Source organism: Physella acuta, unplaced genomic scaffold (genome assembly GCF_028476545.2).
Source record: "Physella acuta isolate Inbredline_101_S28 unplaced genomic scaffold, ASM2847654v3 ptg000073l, whole genome shotgun sequence".
NCBI lineage: Eukaryota > Metazoa > Mollusca > Gastropoda > Physidae > Physella > Physella acuta.
The window spans coordinates 77,137-99,436 of record NW_026731593.1 but is presented as its reverse complement, the minus strand read 5'-3'; the positions used below and the strand labels follow the sequence as shown (position 1 = coordinate 99,436).

The window sequence follows — 22,300 nt, the reverse complement described above, 5'->3', positions numbered from 1 at the left end:
AGAGGCTGGTCTGTTGAGAGAGGCTGGTCTGTTATGTGGTAAGTCTGGTTTGTTGAGAGAGGCTGGTCTGTTGAGAGAGGCTGGTCTGTTGAGAGAGGCTGGTCTGTTGAGAGAGGCTGATATGTTGAGAGAGGCTGGTCTGTTGAGAGAGGCTGGTCTGTTATGTGGTAAGTCTGGTTTGTTGAGAGAGGCTGTTCTGTTGAGAGAGGCTGGTCTGTTGAGAGAGGCTGGTCTGTTGAGAGAGGCTGGTCTGTTGAGAGAGGCTGGTATGTTGAGAGAAGCTGGTATGTTGAGACAGGCTGGTGTGTTGAGATAGGCTTGTCTGTTGAAAAATTAATCATAAAAGCATCTACTAAAGACAACTAACCATGTCGTTGAAAATGTACGCCAAACATTTTGTAACCTACCATATAAACATTTCTTAACACGTATCTAAACCCTCAATCTAAAGCTAGTAGTGAATCAACAATTATTAAATTTATTGCACATTCTTGTGGAAATATAATTCGAATTATATTGTTTTGATTGATATTTAGATTCTAGAATAAAGATCTAGTTTCAAAGCATTGTGTTAGCCTAAAAAAATGTAAACAAATCAGTTTGGTTATTGAAAATCTGGAAGTAGGCTATATTAAACAAATACTATTTGTTTATTATTCTTTAAAATGATAAAATGTAATAGAATAGTTGAACATAATTAATCAAATATCCTTACCTATAAGTAGTGTGACTGCTGTGCTGTAAAATTGTGTGATTACGGCGTGCGACTGCGTTCCCGATCAAAAGTATACTGACAAATATAGCGATATTCGTTTTGCGCCGAGATTTTTAGCGCTAGAAATAATAGGCGGTTTGTTCAAATGATTATATCTCAATAATCATTCTACAGATTTCTCTAATATTTTCAGGCATTATGGGGAATCATATTGGCTTTTGATTTATGTAAAAAAAAGAAAATCGAATTTTTTTGAGTTAGACGGTTTGCGACCGAGACCATCGATATATATATATATATATATATATATATATATATATATATATATATATATATATATATGTTAGTCAATAATACTAATACCAACATATAATAAGATTTAATGCGAACAGTAATACTTAAAGTAAAATCTTTTATTTTATGTTAAAAAGAAAGAAAAAACAAGCTACTTTAAAATAAGTCACACATATAAACCTACATTTATACTTTCTCGTATGCAGAATAAAGAGGAAATATTGTAATCGTGCTTGATAAATGAACACGTTTTTTTGACAGTTTTCGCTGTTTTACACCTTTTACTGTGTCGTTTTGGAAAGGAAACGGATGCATTGAAATCGAGCAAAGAAACAAAAGAGCGATTTTGACACATTGTTACGTCTTACCTTCTTCTGGAACGAACTAGATTTTGCAATTTTGTTCATGTCTTTTGTGTGTACGTAAACACGATAACATTATAACCGTTTCAGGTGATTTTTTCAGGTGACGAAATTTCAAATATACGTTTTATATCAAATTTGTGGTTTTCTATAAGTATTTTTCCCGGAAACCGGAATAGGTACGTATAAACTTCTTCTAGAATGAACTTAAATGGTATTGCATTATTCACGCGGGTTTCTTATAACTAATGAAAAGCAGACGTATAAAAGTTTTAAGACAAGTCCCAGTTTTTAAATAAACTTCGTTTAAAAATTTAAATGTGGATGCATAAAAGAAAATTTGAATTTATGTTTCGCGTTCTATTCAAAATGCAAGTGATCAAAAAGGTAAGGCAACTTACAAACCACTCGCGATGTTATGCTTTAAATAAGCAGTTTCAACTTTGCTAAAACATCTGTTAATTAAGATTCTCCAGTTGAAAAAAATTAGAGTGCATGTCAGGGTGAAGGAGGGGGGGGGGTTACCCGTCTCTGTACGATAATAATGATGCCCCCCCCCCCCCCATAATAATTAAAAAAGAATAGAAATATTAATAATTATTATAACTATTGTCTGAAATTTATATTCAGTCGCATCGTTAGAAAAAATTGAGTTTTGCACACCTAAGCTAAAACTTTGAAAAAATGTGTTTCGCTTCCAGTTGACAGCACCTGTGTTGAAAGAGGAAATTCAATTTCATGTTTTTATTTCTTACAATTTTAAAACGCTGTATGCCTCATTGAATATCTTTTTATAGAAATATTCCTATACAAGCAATATACCGGGCCTATAGCTTACTGATTATTAGATCTATATATTTATAGTTCAGATCTTATATCTCTTTGCTTAGTTAACTAGAAAAGGTTAATTATTATCTTTAATATTTATCAGTGCATGGTAAGTTACAGTTTAAACGTTGTATTTTTTTTTCATTTTTAACGAAAGAAAAACAATTATACACATAATTAATTTAATTGAATACATGTATTACTAGTAAATATAGTAGTTTACTGAAAAGACATCACTAATAATATATTTGATATTGTTTAGTCTACTTTCATTAAAGCAGCTTAAATATAATTTAATATTTATTTTACTTGTATCACTTACATAAATATTATATATATTTACCCCCTCCTCCCTTATAGCCCCTCGCTGAAATCTAAAATTGTTCCTATATTGAAGTAGCAATAATAAAAATAAAAGCTATTGAGATTCCGATTTCAATTTCTACACGTAAACTTTTTTAAATAAGCAAATTCATTCTACTTCAGTCGTTGACCACTTCCTCACTATTTATTTCCCTGTAGGCCTAGTTTAAAAAACTCTTAAATTTGTTTAAAAACCACACGTGGAGCTGCGTTATGTGTCACGATTGTATAAATAAATTATAAAAAATAATAATTATTGTAAAAAAAATGAATAAAAGCATTTCATTCTAAAATATGTAACATTAAATAATTTTAAGATTTAAAAAAAAATTCATAATGTTATTTTTTAAATTGTAACTTTAAAAAAAAACTTTTTACTAATTCGTTAATAATGGAGTCTACTCCAAATAAGACTTAAAATATGGTATAACTCTATAGTTAGACTGCGATCTCTAACAGACAATGTATTTGACCCTGTATGGTCTATAGTCGACTCGCATTCAAAAAACCAATCAGCAGTGATAACTTTTTTTTCAGTGTTCCTCTGGCGATCAGCACTTTTATTGTTGGATTTTATTAATGTCTAATTAGATTGAAAATGAGATATTATTATTTTGTCATTTGAAAGTAATTTATCTGATAATTTTAATGTACTTTGAAGCTTTAGAAAATTGTTACATCGAGATTCACGGTTTGCGAAAAATCCAGAAAAAAAGAAACACACGTACAAGAATTGTAGACAAAATAAAAGCTTATAAAAATCTAACCTATTTACATTTTAGCTTTTTAACTTCAAAATATCCACGAAAAAGCAAAATTTACGTGCGCTCAGATAAGGAAAGTACATTCATGTTTACCTGAATTATTTTAAAAACAAAATGTATTCATTTTAGTACTTACAACCAACACTTTTAAACATTTTAAAACGTTATTTTCAGATGCTTTGCAGATTCTAATTTTAAATTCGATGATGGATTTTGAATATGACAGTTCTCAAACTGTTCTAAAAAACACAGAAAAACTTCTGTTGGATAATATTTTTTTGGATTTTACTGTCAAGGTTGATGACGTTTCCTTGCCATGTCACCGTATTTTTCTGGCAGCGTCGTCACATTTCTTCAGAGCACTTTTAATGACAGACATGAAGGAGGCTAAAGAGAGTTGTGTAACGATCAATGGGATTTCTCTTAAAACATTTCAGCACATTTTAAAGTCAATGTATACTGGAAAAGTTCCTCTGACGAAAGATAATTTTATAGACATATGGCAGGCAGCGGATCAACTACAGATAGACTTCATTGTTGCACACTGTGAGGATTTCGCTGCAAAAGCCATTTCCGTTGAAAACTTTGAAAGCGTTGTGAATACAGCTAAAGCTTTTAAATCCGAAAAAGTGTTGAATGCTTCAAAATCTTTTATGTTAAATAACTTCGGCATACTTATGAACGACAAGTCTATAATGGAGCTCGAAGTTAAAGATTTTAATGAATTGATTGATTCACGGGACCTAAAAGTAGAAAACGTAGACTGGGTTATACAAACAGTGCTAAAGTGGGTTGAGTATGTGCCAGAAGAAAAATGCAGTGCTGAATATGAAGACGTTTACACTGACATAAAAGATAATACAACAAATTGTTCTAATAATGAATCTGACAAAAGTCTTGCCGCAGTCCATAAACAAACGTTGAATAAAATAAATCACAGAACTCAAGCCTTGACAACATTATTGAAGTCTGTGAGGACGTGTCTTGTGAGTACACCACTTCTGAAACATCTGCTAAAACATCGATTGATAATCAACAACACTGAAGCTAGAGATATTTTGATTGATGCTGTGTTGTATAAGACAACACATTATAACCACGGACAATGGCGAACAAGTGCCATACATCGAGCTTCGAGTGAATGGGAACACTACGGTGTTTTATATGTAATAAACAAAAATTTTAATTGCATAAATGCATGCGAAGAAAAGATTTACACATGTGTAAGCTCTAGCGATATACCTCTGGACGTAACTTTAGTTGTGTTCGACTCTTATCTATACGCTAGTGGTGTTAAAGACGTCTCTCAAACAAACAGCTGTCTGTATGTTTTTTGTAGAAATGTTTGGAACAAAATCACTGAGATACCAGGACGGCAGTTAATTTTAGTGCCATATGAACAGTGTATCTTTATTCTTAGTAAATGTTCTAGTGAAATATATCAATTATACCCTAAAAACAGTAAGCTAAAAGTTGAAGAATTCACAAAGCTTCCAGACACAATCAAAGTACAACAAGCTGTACATTATCAGAGAATGATTCTGATTTTCAGTTCTGTTACCGTCAACGGTGAAGAGAAAACTGCAGTTCATCAGCTGGACACTCTAACAAAGAAATTAACAGAATTAGAACAATTAAATGGACCAGCTGAACAGATAATAAGTTTCAGTGATGACAACAATACTTTTTTGCTACAAACTGTAGGAGATTTGTGGAGCATAAACTTTTCAGCTGAAAAAGTCACATTCTTATTTTTGGGAAGATTATGGACTGTTAAAAGAAATTTGTACGGTGCAATGACATACAGGAAAAAATTGACTATCTTAGGTTCTGACCCAACAAAAGAGCCTGCTGAACAAAAACGGCTGTATACGCTTAAAGATTACTGTAACATCATAAATCACTGGGGGATTGATGAACCATGTTCAAATTTTATACTAGTTACACTACCGAAAGATGAAATGGTGTCTCTCAAAAATTAATTACAAAGTCGTGCTATTGCAATTTGTAAAGGTGTTGGCAGAACGTTTGGGGCTTTTTTGGTGGTGGTTATACAGCCTTTTTGTTTCATTACTTTCCAAAGATTTACTTAGTAATTTGTGCACTGGATGCAAATGGAGTAAATTAATAGCTCTCTGAATAAGTGGAATTAAAATAACCAATAATGCTTTATTTAGATGCAGGGCCACTTAACTAACTTTTATATTTATATATAATACAAACACTTTTAAAGAATCACACGTTGTGATTATTCTTTTATTTAGTATCTTAAATAAAAGTATAAGGCTAATTAAAAAAAAAGAACAACCTGACCGATCAATATAATCTAAATAATCTAAGTAGGTTTTGGTGTGTTTCGTTGTTTTTTAAATTTCTTTTTTTTGGTTGTTAGTTTAAAATACATATATACGGGCCTACTGCAATGCTGGTAGTATTTCAAAATTGTTTTAACTCTTATTGTTAATAATTGAAAACATCCTTTAAATGTTAGCACTAGTAATTACTTTTATTATTAGAATGTATAGAGTAGGTCCGGTAGGTGAATGACACGAATCAGAGAGTGAATAAATTGTAGTGCAGATTGGTGATACCGAATAAAAATGTAAAATTGCTGAAGTGGGTGGGTCACACCCCAAAATAGCGCATCGGGTGGCATCTGACATAGTGTCAACTGTTACAAAATAACGATTTTATTTTTGATATTTTAAATCAATTATACTTTGATACTTTTAATTTACCGTTCAATAAAGTTTACACTATGTATTTGTTTAAATACCACAAGCCTTGTGTTATACTGTTTAATATTTATATTTCACTTTCAAACATAAGTTATTTTTAAATGCTGTAAATATTTGTGTGAAAAAAGCAATGGATATTTCTCTTTGGAATAAAATAAGAGATACGGCTTCTTAGTTTTTGGTAACTATTACAATGAACAAATAGGGATACATGTCATGAACACTAAAGAATTAAAAGTTATAGCGCAATTAAAAACAAATTCAGCAGGTATAAGAATTGTTTTATTTTTCGTCATTTAGCGTGTGAATCAAAACAAAATTGGTCCACCTTCCAAGATAGTGATAATGATTTTATTTTTAATTATAGTACCTACATAAAGTTAATTGTAACGAGCCGACCCGCAGCGTATCATATACGCCGCTATTTAGTTGTTGATTTTTCTACTTTTCAGTAATTCATAATTTGTGAATTCGACAGTACCAATGCTGCCACTGAAAATATTTGCTTTAAAACACTAAACCCCCCCTTCCCCCCCCCCCCCGTGAAAACAGCCTCCTCATAGTTACCTCCTCTAAGTTTAAAATCGTTTCAAACTAAATTATCTGCCCCTAATATTTATAGCCGTCACTAAACCCGGCTATGCGATTGTAAAATGTAAACATAAACATTTTGCGTGAACCACAGCTCACCAGACCATGTGAGGGGGGTGGGGGGGGGGTGGTAGCGACAGAGAAGAAGAGAGGGGACTGCAAAGGCGCGCTTGCAGCTTATTTTCTAACGGCTACCAGAAGAGAATTATATATATAGATGTTGTTGACATACGTTGTTTCGGTACACGGTCTTCGACCACAGGCATTTTCACTTTAGGTGGTTGACCATATGCGCTTTGTTCACAGCGTAATTTTGACCATAGATGGTTGATCATGTTCGCTTTGTTCACAGCGTAATTTTGAACATAGGTGGTTGATAATGTGTAATTTGTCCACAGCGTGGCTTTGACCATAAGTGGTTGACCATATGTAATTTGTCCACAGCGTGGCTTTGACCATAAGTGGTTGACCATATGTAATTTGTCCACAGCGTGGCTTTGACCATATACATATATATATATATATATATATATATATATATATATATATATATATATATATATATATATATATATATATACATATATACATATATGTATAGGGGTCCATGGGACGGGTTTTAACCCCCCTAACCCCCCTAACCCCCCTTGCTTACGCTACTGATGATTTGACCGCAGGTGATATCATCACAGGTGATGTTTTTACCACGGAGGTTTTGTCTAGAGTGGAGACTTGTTCACAAGCGTTTTGCCCTAATTTTAAAAATGATTAACTTAAACTAGGTTAACAAGTTGCGTAATTATATTCTAAGGTTGATTATCTATATCTATTAAAACAAAGTAGGGGATAACTGTCACGCTTTTTATTACACCTGAAATAAATCTGGTATTTTCGGGAAAAGAATTTTGTTTTGGTTAGGAGCAGGGTTAGGCATTTGGAGAAGATAATGATGAAAAAAGGATATGAATTGGTATAATATGTTTTTTTTTTTTGTAGTTTGGTAATTGAGAAGAGGTAATTGATCAGGGTGCTAATGACCGGGTAGGGGCATGGGTAGGTAACGTCATACTCTCAGGTAAAACCTGTCACGATTCAGATAAAATAAAGGTTGGATTTTTAGTTATATGCTGATTTTAGGCTAGGTGTTAATATTTTTGACAATTATGTGCATAATGGTGCGCAATATTATTAGTACTTCATAAATTTAGATGCTTTTTTGAGAAATCGGAAATAGCGTAAATTAGTACTTCCCGTCAACGGAAATTACTCAAAATTTGACAGAACGAAAAGAATTAGATCTTTTACTTACATGTGAAATTTCATTTATCTATCTGAAATAGTACTTAAGTTATTGGCTTTTGAAATATTCAAAGTAGAAAAAGTACCACTTCCGGTTATCGGAAATTGCTAAAAAGTTGATACGGATCTACGATTTTGATAAAATACTTATATATGAGATTTCATCAATCTAGCTGTAACGGTACTCAAGTTATCGTGTTTACACACAGACACACACACACACACACAGACACACAGACATACGGACAAGATTGCAAAATTATGTTTTTCCTTATCAGTGAGATGTAAAACGTCGAGATTTGTAAAAATCTCGATTTTTTTTGCACGATTACAAGACTTTCTCTATACTTCGTATAAACGAGGAAGTAAAAAAAGAGAAGTAATAATACTAATAATTATAACTATTGTCTAAAATTTATATTCAGTGGCATCTTAACAAAAAACCGACTTTTGCACACCTAAGCTAAACTCTAGAAAAAAAATTGTGTTGCTTCCATTTGACAGCACCCGTGTTGAATGAGGAAATTAAATTTCATGTTTTTATTTCTTAAAATTTTTAAACGGAATATGCCTCATTAAATATCTTTTTATACAAATATTCTTATACAAGCAATATGCAGTGCATATAGCTTACTGACTGCTATATATTTATAGCTCAGATCTTATATCTTATCTTATCTATTTGCTTAATTAACAAAGGTTAATTATTATATTTAATATTTATCAGTGCATGGTAAGTTACAGTTCAAACTTTTTTTTTTCATTTTTACGATAGAAAAACAATTATACACATAAATAAATTAGTTTAATAAATGTATAACAAGTTAATATAGTAAAAAACACTTATATATATATAGGAAAAACACTTATACATATATATAGGAAAAACACATTAAAAGTAATTTATTTAAAATTATTTAGTCTACTATTATGGAATATGCTAAAAATATAAACTAATAATTATTTTACTTTTATAGATATACCAAACGTTTCACTTAAATACATATTACATACATCTCCCCCCTCTTCTCTTATAGCGACTCCCTGAATTCTAAAACTGTTCCTGTATTGAAGTAGCAATAATAAAAAAAGCTTTTGAGATTCCCTTTTCAGTTTCTACACGTAAACTGTTTAAAATTAGTAAATTCTACTCAAGTCGTTGATCACTTCCTCGCAATCCCTTACATTTAGGCCTAGTTAGATGCATTTTATGTCAAGGCCTTTATAAATAAAATTAATAAAAACATAAATATTGTAAAACAAAAACCAGAGTATATATGTTTCTGTTTTAAATAGGCAATAGAAAATACGAAAAAAACCCCACATACGAATTAAAATATGATAAAACCCTACAGTAAGATTGCGATCTCTAACATACATTTTTCTGACCTTTCATAGTCTGTAGTCGACTCGCAGAAAAAAAAACAATTAGCAGTGATCATTTTTTCTCCTTGTTCCTCTAGCTAAGCGAGCGATTAGCTCTTGTAATTTGTCCTGATGTCTTCCCTTTTATTGTTGGAATTTAGTATTGTCTAATTAGATTAAAAATGATATATTCTTACTTTGTAATTTAACAGTATGGTATCTGAAAATTTTAATCGACATCGCTGCTTTAGAAAATGGTTATAATCGAAATTCACGGACTGCAATAAATCCACAAAAATACAAATAAACACACGTACAAGCATTGAAAAAAAATGAAATCGTATTCACCTATTTTCATTTTCCAGACGTTCGTTTAAAAAAAAATAATTTTAACTTAAAAATAGCCATTGGCAATTTTATAAACACTTTTCCAACACTAATGAAAAAGCAATATATATTTGCGCTTAGATAATGAAAGTACATTCATGTTTACCTGTATTAATTTAAGACAAGTTATTTACTTTAGTACTTACAGGTAGTACATTTAAAAATTGTAAATCAATACTTGCAGATGCTTTTCAGTTTCTAAGTTTTAATTCAATGATGGATTTTGAATATGACAGTTCTCAAACTATTCTGAAAAACACAGAAAAACTTCTGTTGGATAATATTTTTTTGGATTTTACTGTCAAGGTTGATGACGTTTCCTTGCCATGTCACCGTATTTTTCTGGCAGCGTCGTCACATTTCTTCAGAGCACTTTTAATGACAGACATGAAGGAGGCTAAAGAGGGTTGTGTAACGATCAATGGGATTTCTCTTAAAACATTTCAACACATTTTGAAGTCAATGTATACTGGAAAGGTACCTTTGACGAAAGACAATTTTATAGACATATGGCAGGCAGCGGATCAACTACAGATAGATTTTATTGTTACACACTGTGAGGATTTCGCTGCAAAGGCCATTTCTGTTGAAAACATTGAAAACGTTGTGAGTACAGCTAAAGCTTTTAAATCCGAAAAAGTGTTGAATGCTTCAAAATCTTTTATGTTAAATAACTTTGGCTTACTTATGAACGAAAAGCCTATAATTGAGCTCGAAGTTAAAGATTTCAATGAATTGATTGATTCTCGGGATCTAAAAGTAGAAAACGAAGACTGGGTCATACAAACAGTGCTAAAGTGGGTTGAGTATGTGCCAGCAGAAAAATGCAGTGGTGAAAAAGAAGTCGCTAATACTTTCATAGAACATAACACTTCAAAAGAAAGTAGTTCTAATAATGAATCTGGTAAAAGTCTTATTGCAGTCCATAAACAAACGTTGAATAAAATAAGTCACAGAACTCAAGCCTTGACAACATTATTGAAGTCTGTGCGGACGTGTCTTGTGAGTACACCACTTCTGAAACATCTGCTAAATCAGCAATTGATAATCAACAACAAAGAAGCTGAGCGTATTTTAATGGATGCGGTATTGTATAAGACAACACATTATAACCACGGACAATGGCGAACAAGTGCCATACATCGATCCTCTAGTAAATGGGAGCATTACGGTGTTGTGCGTATAATAAATGGTGATTTTAAATGTGTCTCTGCATGTGAACATAAGGTTTACAAATGTGTACGCTGTAGCGATATACCTCTGGACGTAACTTTAGTTGTATTTGACTCTTATCTGTACGCCAGTGGTGTTAAAGACGTGTCTCAAACAAACAGCTGTCTGTTTGTTTTCTGTAGAACCGCTTGGAATAAGATCGCTGAAATACCAGGACGGCAGTTAATTTTAGTGCCATATGAACAGTGTATCTTTATTCTTAGTAAATGTTCTAGTGAAATTTATCAATTATACCCTAAAAACAGTAAACCAACAGTTGAAGAATTTACAAAGCTACCAGAGACATTAAAAATACAACAGGCTATAAATTATCAAAGAATTATTCTGATTTTCAGTTCTGTTACCGTCAATGGTGAAGAGAAAACTGCAGTTCATCAGCTGGATATTCTAACAAAAAAATTAACAGAATTAGAACAATTGAATGGACCAGCTGAACACATAATAAGTTTCAGTGATGACAACACTACTTATGTATTACAAACTGTTGGAGGTTTGTGGAGCATAAACTATTCAGCTGAAAAAGTCACATTCATATTTTTGGGAAGATTGTGGACTTTTAGGAGAAATGTATACGGTGCAATGACCTACAAGAAAAAATTGTTTGTCGTAGTTTCGAACGAACCTGCTGATCAAAATATGCTGAATAAGTTTGAAGAGTACTTTAACAAAATAATATACTGTACGGTTGGAATCCCATGTTCAAATTTTATACCAGTTACTCTACCAAAAGATGAAATTTTTCCTTTCTGACAAAAATTAGAAAGTAGTTCTATAATATTGTTATTGCGTTTTGGAAAGGGATTGAGATTAGGGTGAGGGTGGGGGTTGTGTTTTGTGTCGATTGGTAAAGTTATGTAGCGTTTTTGTTTCTTTTGTTTCCCAACATTTACTCAGTAATATGTGTTGGCGCTACTGGATACATATGTACGAAATTAATAGCTCTCCGATCGGGTGGAATTCAAATAACGAATAATGCTAAATTTTTGGTGTAGAGGACCCTAAACTTACTTATATATATATATATATATATATATATATATATATATATATATATATATATATATATATATATATACGTAATTATATATAATTTCTATATATAATTTATTTATTTATAATACATTATTTAAAAAAGGTATATTTAAAAAAAACAAAAAAACCTTACTAATATATGGAATAATACAAAGCAAATAAAGTGCACGAAAATTGATGCAATATTCGTACGGCAGAATTTTTGTAGGTCGCATGCTCAGAATGTTATGTTACCGATACACGTTTTACGTTTTGGGATTATTAGATGGTTGTTATACAGCTACTGAACAGGGAGAGGTGGTCAGAAAATATGTAGTTGCTCGACTTAAGTGTAGAACTCTGCAACTGGATGCTGTAGCAATACTTATTAGGTACTTAATTCAAACGCCAAAAAATCTAAGTATATGTATGTGTTTTTTTCTTTGTTTTTAAAATTTCTATTTTAAGGTGATTAGTTTAAAAAGTATTTGTACTGCAATGCTGGTAATATTTTAAAGTTGATTTAACTATTATTGCTAGGAAATTGATAATAGCGTTTACATGTTAGTACTATTGATACGATTGTTAAATAAGTAATTCTTTTGAATACACAGAGTGTCGTTGGGGTATTTAATTTTATTATTAAAATGTAAAGTGTAGTATAGTTAGGTGAATGGCACACAGTAGGGAGTGAATAAATGGCGTGAAGATTGGTTGTACCAAATCAAAAATGTATAATTGCTGAAGTGGATAGGTGACATCGCCAGTGCTTACATCGGGTGACATCAAACTTCGTGACCACTCTTAGAAAATAATTATTTTATTTTGATATTTTCCATTACTTATACTATGTTTTATACTTTTAATTTACCGTTCAATAAAGTTTACACCACACGCTTTGTGTTAAACTTATTAATATTTATATTTAACTTCCAGACATTCGTTATTTTAAAATGATGTAAATATATCTCTGAAAAGAACAATGTATATTTATCTTTGGAATAACATAACATATACGGCTTCTCAGTTTTCACAATTAACACATACACATCATTGTCTTTAATACCGTAGTTTTAAAAGTCATCGCAAAATAAAATAAAAAAAAATATCAGTTGTTTTATTTTTCGTCTTTGATTATGTGATTTAATACAAACTTGATTCACCTTGCAAAATAGTGATAATGGTTTTAGATCAAATAAATATCCTTAGTTACTATATCGGATAAACCCGATCTTGTGATTGCATTTTGATAGTTTTAATCAATTATACTTTGTTTTATACTTTGTTTTATACTTTGTTTTATACTTTGTTTTATACTTTTAATTTACCGTTCAATACATTTTACGCCATGTATTTGATCAAATACCACAAGTTTTGTTTTACATTGATTCTAATTTATGTTATCTTCTAGACATCTATATACTACTAAAAGTCAAGTTTGTTTACATGTTCGTGTATTTTTTATTTATTTTTTGTTGTTTTTTTGATTGTCTGTTTGGGTTTTGAGAACTTTGAAAGTTTAATACGCTCCGCTTCCGGTTACCGGAAATTGCTGAAAAGTTACTACATAACAACACATTTTTTGCACGATTACAATATATCCTATATACTTCGTATACAATTAAGTAAAAAAAAACGGAGTTTTGCACACCTAAATAAAACTTTAGAAACAAAGTGTATCTCTTTCATTTAACAGCATCCGTGTTGAAGGAGGAATATAAATTTCATGTTTTTATTTCTTACATTTTTAAAACGCTGTAGGCCTCATTGAATATCTTGTTATACAAAAAGTCTTATACAAGCAATATACAGTGCTTATAGCTTACTAATTACTATATATTTATATTTCATATCTTATATCTCTTTGCTAAGTTACCAATAAAAGGTTGTTTTCTTTTATATTTATCAGTGCAGGGTAAGTTACGGTTTAAATGTTTTTTTTGTTCATTGTACTATAATAATTCCAACGACGAGTTGAACAAACGATAGTAAGATTCGACTACATTCACGACCTAATCCTAAGACAACAAGAACAATTCGACCTAAACTTTTTCCCCGGCAACAACGATCCTACAGTTAAACTTCACATTCTTGCTTACCGCGTCACATCTTCTTTTATTCAACATTCGTCCATAACAATATTTGTTCGCACCTTCATGCCTAATCAAACACACATTATAACATTAGTCGCTATGAGAGGGCTTCACATTTCATACTATTATTGTGGGCGTTCCACTACCAATAGTCACTGGTCACAAACAACTCGAATATAATAGACGGGAGACTTATTTCTTTATGGGATTTCGGGTTTACTCAACATTGCTAACAATTTCAAGTTAGGATCCAAGTAGACTGCTCATACAAACTCCCTTCCTCAACAACAGCATGTGTTATGTTCGCTTTTATATTTGCATTATTTTCTGAGTAATTGCGTTTGTGTGTGTGTTGGAGTTTGTGTATTCGTTTGTGTTCGCGTTTGTGTTTGTGTTTCCATTTGGTTTGATTGTGATTGATTGTAGAGAGAGTTAGTTTATAGTTAAGGTTATTTGTGATATTCTCAGCCGTCAGTATGTGATTATTGATACTCAATTGGAAAAGCAATACATTTCCTTAACCCTGGCAATGCCGGATATATCCAACTTTATTAGCACACAAGTCACTGCCCTTTACAAATAACTAGTTTATATTTTTTTATATGCCAATGAAGATTAAATTTCATTACATATGTATGCGGTCTAATAAAAAGTTATTCTTCTAATTTAGCTTAATTCTTTTGTTAAAAAAATTAATGTTTTAAAATCGATGTTGTCTTTCAGATTCTGCTGGTCTTTTCATTTAATGAGCAGATTTACCACATTTATATATTTTAAAAATTGCACATCTTGTTTCAAGTGTTACATGAATTGATCTTATTTTAAAAAGAGTCATTCCAATTTTAACAATGGGCATAGTATATAAAAGGTCCAATTGCATTACTAAAAATCTAGAAAGATTACTACTAGAAGATGAATTGTTGGATTTTACTGTAGAAGTTGAAGATGTTAAGGTTCGGTGTCACCGAGTTGTTCTGGCTACGTCTTCAGATTTCTTTAGAGCACTCTTACGATGTGAAATGAGGGAAGCAAATGATGGATGTGTTACACTAAATGGAATATCAGAACAAACATTTCAACATATTTTAATGTCAATTTATTCCGGAACAGTTGTTTTAACGTTGGAAAATGTTATAGACTTGTGGAAAGCGGTGGATCAGCTACAGATAGAATTTATGATAGCAGATTGTGAAAAAATTGCATTAAAAGTAATGTCAGAAGACAACCTTGTGAACATATGGAAGTTGGCGGACAAGTTACAGTTTGAAGGTTATTTTCACGACATACAGTACTGGGGCAATAATTCTCCCTGTTCTAATTTTATTCCAGTTGTTCTCCCAAAAAATATTATGTTGCCAATTGAAAAGAAATAATAGGTAATGTGTTGCTTTTCTATAAATTTTTGTAATGTAAAACATTCGTTTTAAATAGAATGTATAAACACAACACAGACCTAAAATCGATAAGCTAATTCCACAAAATTTTCCACCAATCTTCCTTATAAATTACATATATTAGATAGGCACCACGGATAAAAATTTTTTTTTATTTAACACATTTCTGGTTGTTTAATAAGTTTATATAATTATAGTTGTTAAACTAAAGACAAAAATAATATATAGCCGTCAATAGCAGTACTGGTTGCCATGGAAACCGCGAAAAGGTGTGAAAACTAACACCTTTTCAAATCGCTAAGGCTTTGTTCCCATAAGAGATTTTAAAAAGCTGATGAAAGATTTAGATTTCTCAAACCAAACTATACATTTCTACGTTTACTCATTGCGATAGCTTGTACTCAATTTTTAATACAAATTTTTACGTAAATTTATGTGCAAAAATTAGGGGGTGGTGTTACATAAATATCAATATTTCCTAAAGTATTGTAGTAAACGTAATATACAAACGTAGTTTTGTAGATGGTATCATGCTGAATGCACGACGTGGAATGTTTTATTCTTGTATGACAAAGGGTTCCAAAGCCTTAGCGATTTGAATGTTGAATTTTGAGTAAAAATGCAAAGTTGAGAAAACGTGAAAAGAAGAGCGGGAAAAGGCACGGTGCGTTTTCTCTTATAGAAAACAGAAAAAAACGTCTTGTTATATGTGGAAGAACCATTTGTCTAATAAAATACGCTTTGATTTATGCTGTAGGTTTTAGACAGATGTTTTCTATGTAAGCAGAAAATATGTATACAACAGGTAATGAATGTATGACTATTAAGTATTACACATCCTATCAATCGAGCGGTATTCTCAGAACAGCTATCTTCAAACCAGACCAAGTTTTGTTTGTTAGCCGGTCCTCTCACTTCAAAACAATGTCTTTCTCTACTCAAATTGTAGCTTACACAAGTTTATTGCCTTATGATAATAGCCTACAACACAACACTGGGTACAACGCTTGAGGCTAGACACGCCCCCTCCACCCCACCCCACCGCTGGATAGTGCGTGAAGAACCGATGAGCCATAGATTCCCAATGTTCATTCAACCGCGAATAACACATCTGTGTAGATAGGGTCAAGTACAGGGCCTAAGTGAATGCTTCTCAGCTATCCTATCTACTACAATCTAAGTGAATGCTTCTCAGCTATCCTATCTACTACAATCTACACTAGTACTTACATTCGTTGCTACCACACCCTATACGGAGAGATGGGCATACACATTAACACATGTGTCGTATACAGTCCTGTGTAAAGCCTGATGAACGCGTTCAAGCCTATCACAGCATGCCGTAACTAGATTATAAACCGGCCGTTGGTTGAATGGCGAGAAGGGAATGAAGGGGGTAAAGGGGATGGACAGTACATTCTTCAAACTGATAGTCATGTCCATGACGCTTTGTTTCAGCTTATATAAAGCGTACGAAACAGTGTTTAATATTGTTCCAGTGATAATCAACAGTGCATTTCTAGGCCACGTTTCAATTACTAAATCAATGTTGTTGTATAACTTTAAAACAACAAATAGAAGCGTATACGCAAATGAGGTAAACAAACGAGACAGGCGATTGTTTTGTTTATCTAGAAACAAGATGGCTGCCTAGCACACGTGGTTAGTTGCAGCCTATCGTGAATTATTTTGATTTACTGTACTATAATATGATTTGTCAAGCGTATAAATGAATCTCTTTCCCTTCATAATTTTTACGCGCATGCCCTTATATGGAGTTTGATGTAGAATTTTACTTTGTAGAAAACAACTTCTATCCCACTTATTTTTAGAACAAAAGAAAAGGTCACTACACCAGCGGGTACACGAGTGCTTGGCCCTTAGATTGCTGTAAAGTTTATGGTGCCTCGCGGGCCATAAATACATGTAATACCCGCTCGAAGATAGCCGCTGTCCGCGTAGTAGTGTGAAAACTTGTCGGGGGGTACCATGTTTCACATCGCAATAAACGGATAACCGTAAGATGTAAAAGTCCGAAATCTTCGGGTTAGAGAGATAAAAGGTATTAGTATCGAATTAAGAAATAAAAATTTTGGGGAGCAAAATTAAAATTTTATCGAAAACATGGGTATCTTGTTCCCTTAATTTAATGCATATTGAAAAAGATATTTTCTTTTATGTTTTACGTTTATCGATGCGTATACAACAAAGTGTTAAAAATCAGATACAGTATTAGCAATTCACGAATGCGATTTATTATTTTGTATCTTTTTTTTTAATCTAAAAAAACACACTCTGATAATGGGAGAATACAATTGGTCTCAAAGTGTAATAAGAACAATAGAAAATGTATACTGGAAAAGTTATTTTAACGTTAGAGATTTTTATGGACATAGGGAAGGCGGCGGATCAACTACGGATATAATGTATGGTACAAGATTGTGAACACTTTGTATTAAAAGTATTAAAAGTATTGTCAGAGGATAACTTGATTACAATATGGAAGTATGTGGACAAGCTAACGAAATAGGAAATTATGAAAAGAATGTGTTTAATTTGTAAAGATTCTTATTGAGATAATTCAGAAAGTTATGATAGTGATACAAGTAACACTTCTAATATGGACTTAATTGATGACAACGCAGACTGTATTAACGTAGCGACATGTGATAATACAGGCGAGAATAACACACTTCAAGCAGAAATTAAAGGAATCCTAAAATTCCGCAATTGAAGCATTGAAAGAACTATCTAATACGTCTGATCAAACAAAAGAATCATTCAGCTAACAAATAGGTTAGAGTCTGTTAGAACGTCATTAGTGAGTACTTCACTTTTGGAAAATTTCCGAAATCATCAATTGGTAATTATTATTAAATTTGTTCGAATACTTATAATGGATGCTATATTGTATGAGACAACACACTATAAACAAAGGCAGTTGCGAACATCTGCCATACATCATGCCTGTAGTGAATTTGAACACTGTGGCGCTTTTGTATAATGGTTATACATTTTTTCAAATTAGCCACATTTGATGGAAAACTTTACACGTGTATGAAAGACAATAAATATCCCAGAAACAATACTTTGGTTGTTGTTAATTCTCATTCGTGTGAAAGTTCAATATGAAGCAACCGGGTCTACGACAGATTCCCAAAAGACCCTTTGCCCGAATGCCGTTTTCCGAATGCCGATTTCCCGAATGGACACTTGTCCGAATGCGACAAATGCACGAATGGACATAGTTTATATTGTGCAAAATTTTAAATTGATTGCGAATGATTATTTGGTAATATATAATATTAACATTTTTCGGGCAAACGGCCTTCGGGCAAGTTGCATTCGGCCTTCGGGCATTTGACGTATTCGGGCAAGTGTCCATTCGGGCAAGTGTCCATTCCGGCCTTTTTCGCATTCGGGCAAGTGTCCATTCGGGCAAGTGTCCATTCGGGCATTTGTCTCAACCGGGCAAGTGTCCATTCGGGAAATCGGCCTTCGGGCAATCGGCATTCGGGTATGTGTCTTTTGGGAAAACGTCCGGCTCCCGAAGCAACCAGCATTGTATATGTTTGAGCAGTAAATTGTGAAACACAATAGTTAAATTACCATGGCGCCAGTTGATTTTAGTGCCATATGATCATTGCATCTTTATTCTGACCATAAATAGCATAGAAATATATCAAATATTCCTCAAATAGCGAAGCTTTAAAGTTGAAAAAATATACAAAGCTACCAAATACAATAAAAGTACAACAGGCAATCTGTTTTGAACGGACTGAAAGTTGAAACAGTTCCACTTCCGTTTATCGGAAATTACACAAAAGTTAATATGCATCTACAAATTTGATATAATACTTATGTATGAAATTTCATCAACATAGCTTTAACGATACTCAAGTTATCTTGGAACTTTTTCTGCTTTGATGTTTTTCAAAAGCCCATAACTTTAGTACTATTTCAGATAGATACATACAATTCCACATGTAAGTTAAAGATCTAATTCTCTGCCTCCTGTCAAATTTTGAGTAATTTCCCTTTACCAAAAGTAAAAACTTTTGCAATTTCTGATTTCTCAAAAGACGCATATAAATTTATAAAAGTACAAATACTATTTGCATCTATTGTTCACATTTTGTTTTGAGTTTACTTGGTGTTCAATTCTTTTTTCTACGAGATTCTATTCTTTTTTTACAAACTTTTATTTAACTCACTTCCTCTGTCGATAGTCTGTCGACAATCTGTCGTCAGTCTAGATCAAAACGCCGGAGCGATTGACAGGTACGGTTCGTAGTAGGTACATGGGTTAAGACATGAAGAATATGCATCCTAACATTCAATTTGACTTTATTGGATGCCTAATTAATTTTTTTATAAATTAATTAAAATTTTGACCGAATTAGTAGGCAGTTCTATCCACACGCGTTATCACGGCAAAATCGCGTTATCGCGTTCAATAGATGCGAAATGGTTTTTAGTCATGTAACTCGATTGTGATTGTTATTATAGTTATAGTTATTTAAATAATTTATTTTCTACTTTTTAGTGCATTAGTACATAAAAGCTTGTTACTAAAACATTTTTTTATGAAAAATGTTTACCAGCTTTTATTTAACTCACCCTCTCTGTCTGTCGTCAGTCGTTAGTCATCAGTCTGTTTAGATCGAAACGCTGGAGCGAAAATTCGGACACTTCTAACTGACAGATTCGGTTCACAATTGGCACGTGGGACAAGACATGAAGACAATGCAATCTGAAATTAAATTTGACTTAATTAGATGCCTAATTAATTTTTTTATGAATTAAAATTTTGACCAAATTAGTAGGCATTTCTACCAACCACACCACACGCATCATCACGTTCAATAGCGCGTAATCACGTTCAATAGGCGCCCAATGGTTTTTAGTGATGAAACTAAATAAAAACATGTGGAGTGCTAACACATTTTATCATAAAAAACGTTTTAATAACAAGCTTTTATGTACTAATGCACTAAAAAGTAGACAAAAGACTACTATTTAAATTACTATAAAGAAAAGCGTGGGTCTCTTCCTAAACATTAGTAAAGGTATCCAATAGATACTAAAATGGATTAAAATCATGTCTATATCCCGAGTTGCCATCCCCTTTTGGTTTATATAAGAATATTCGTTTATTATTTATGCATTTACAGAAATCAAACTTTAACGGCTTATATTTCAGTATACATTAAAACTTTTGTCACGACAAGTTTTTGAAAGAACTTTACGCGGTCTGAAAAATAGCTTCCTTTTTAGTAGTCAAAAGTTTCAACATTTGCATATTATTTACCATAAACTTTTTTCCAATAAAAGCCATCACAATTACCTCGTGACAAAAGTTTTATTTCTGCAAGAAAAACAATTACTGAAAATATGGTTGGCATTGTTAAAAAAATTACTAATTTGTTAATTCAACACTACCCTCTACCAACACTAGCCGTACGTGACAACAGTTTACACACGACGATGAAAAGATCAAACAGAACTTCTTACCTCCCTTAGTTTCAAATCGTTAAAGATCTGAATGATCTGGCTCTATTTGCCGTCACTAATTCTACCCGGTTCTACGATTGTAAACATACTGGGTGAACCACAGCTCACCAGACAGGTGGGGTTTTGGGTGATAGCGAAATGGTCTGTTTCGCATGCCTGGAGTGCAAGGGATGGGGCGGGAGGATGGTTAGATAGTCAGCTTGCAGCGTCTTGTCAACGAAAATAATTATATATATAGATATATCAAATTATAACAAGAACGACGTGATCCAGCAGGAAAGCGTTTGATTGATTACACCAGAAGCCCCAAGATGGTGACTGTAACTCGTCAAGAAAAGCTTGAGCCAAGGGGCTCTATGGCACATTATAATAAAGAACAAAGAAAAAGAAGAGATATCGAATCAAATAAACTGATATGTATATATATATATATATATATATATATATATATATATATATATATATATATATATATATATATATATATGTATGTATATATATATATATATATATATGTATGTATATATATATATATATATATATATATATATACATACATATATATTAATACAATTAATATTAATATTAATTAATACAATTAATATAATTAATAGTATGGTTATACATATTGTTCATTCTCAACGGTAATAGTGAAATCAACTTTACAATGATAATAACTGTATGGTAGTCAATAATTGTAATACCGACACATAATAAGATTTAATGCGAACAGTAATACTTAACATAAAATCTTTTATTTTATGTTAAAAAGAAAGAAACAAGTTAATTAAAAAGTCTAGTGACATTTAAGCGCAATTTCCTTATATTATCTAAAAATAGCTCTGTCGTAGCGTAAATCAAGAGCAGGGTTAGTAAAACCATTGGTTAGTTATTAAAACGTTTTTTATTAAATTGTTTTTTTCAGTATATTACATGTTTTATTTACAATAGAGTTACATGGCTAAAAACCATTGCGCGCCTAGCTACCGAACGTGATGGCGCAGCCATTGAACGTGATGGCGCAGCTATTGAACGTGATTACGCGTGTGGTGTGGTTGGATAAAAATGCCTACTAATTCGGTCCAAATTTTAATTAATTAAAAAAAAAAATTGTGACCGAACGAAAGGATATTTTTGAAAACTTTCTTCGACAATATTGTTCTAAATTATGGCAGGAATCGATTGGTACCTTTTTCAAGTCGCTAAGTTGTCTGGTTGCCAAGTTATGGGCCAAAAACTGCATTTTTTCGAGTTTTTTTTGGCTTTTCAGGGAAATCCATGAAAGAAACTCGGAATTTTTTGGCCTATGTTCATCCTCGAAACTTGCTTAACATAATTGCTTTGGAACC

General features: G+C 32.3%; 2 protein-coding genes across 2 annotated transcripts; both read left to right on the top strand.

The window, feature by feature from the left end:
* Positions 1-2,155: 2,155 nt before the first annotated feature.
* LOC131952783 (calicin-like) lies at positions 2,156-6,099 on the top strand. Its single transcript, XM_059315612.1, has 2 exons — positions 2,156-2,308; positions 3,501-6,099. Exon 2 carries the CDS (start codon positions 3,530-3,532, stop codon positions 5,306-5,308), a length of 1,779 nt encoding a protein of 592 aa, XP_059171595.1. The 5' UTR covers positions 2,156-2,308; positions 3,501-3,529; the 3' UTR covers positions 5,309-6,099.
* Positions 6,100-14,891: 8,792 nt separating this feature from the next.
* Positions 14,892-15,416, top strand: LOC131952828 (kelch repeat and BTB domain-containing protein 4-like). Its single transcript, XM_059315713.1, has one exon. It carries the CDS (start codon positions 14,892-14,894, stop codon positions 15,414-15,416), a length of 525 nt encoding a protein of 174 aa, XP_059171696.1.
* The last annotated feature ends 6,884 nt before the right edge of the window (positions 15,417-22,300 follow it).

Bases quoted from the DNA above. Each gene is read 5' to 3' on its own strand.
- LOC131952783 (XM_059315612.1), top strand. From the start codon at position 3,530: ATGATGGATTTTGAATATGACAGTTCTCAAACTGTTCTAAAAAACACA.
- LOC131952828 (XM_059315713.1), top strand. From the start codon at position 14,892: ATGGGCATAGTATATAAAAGGTCCAATTGCATTACTAAAAATCTAGAA.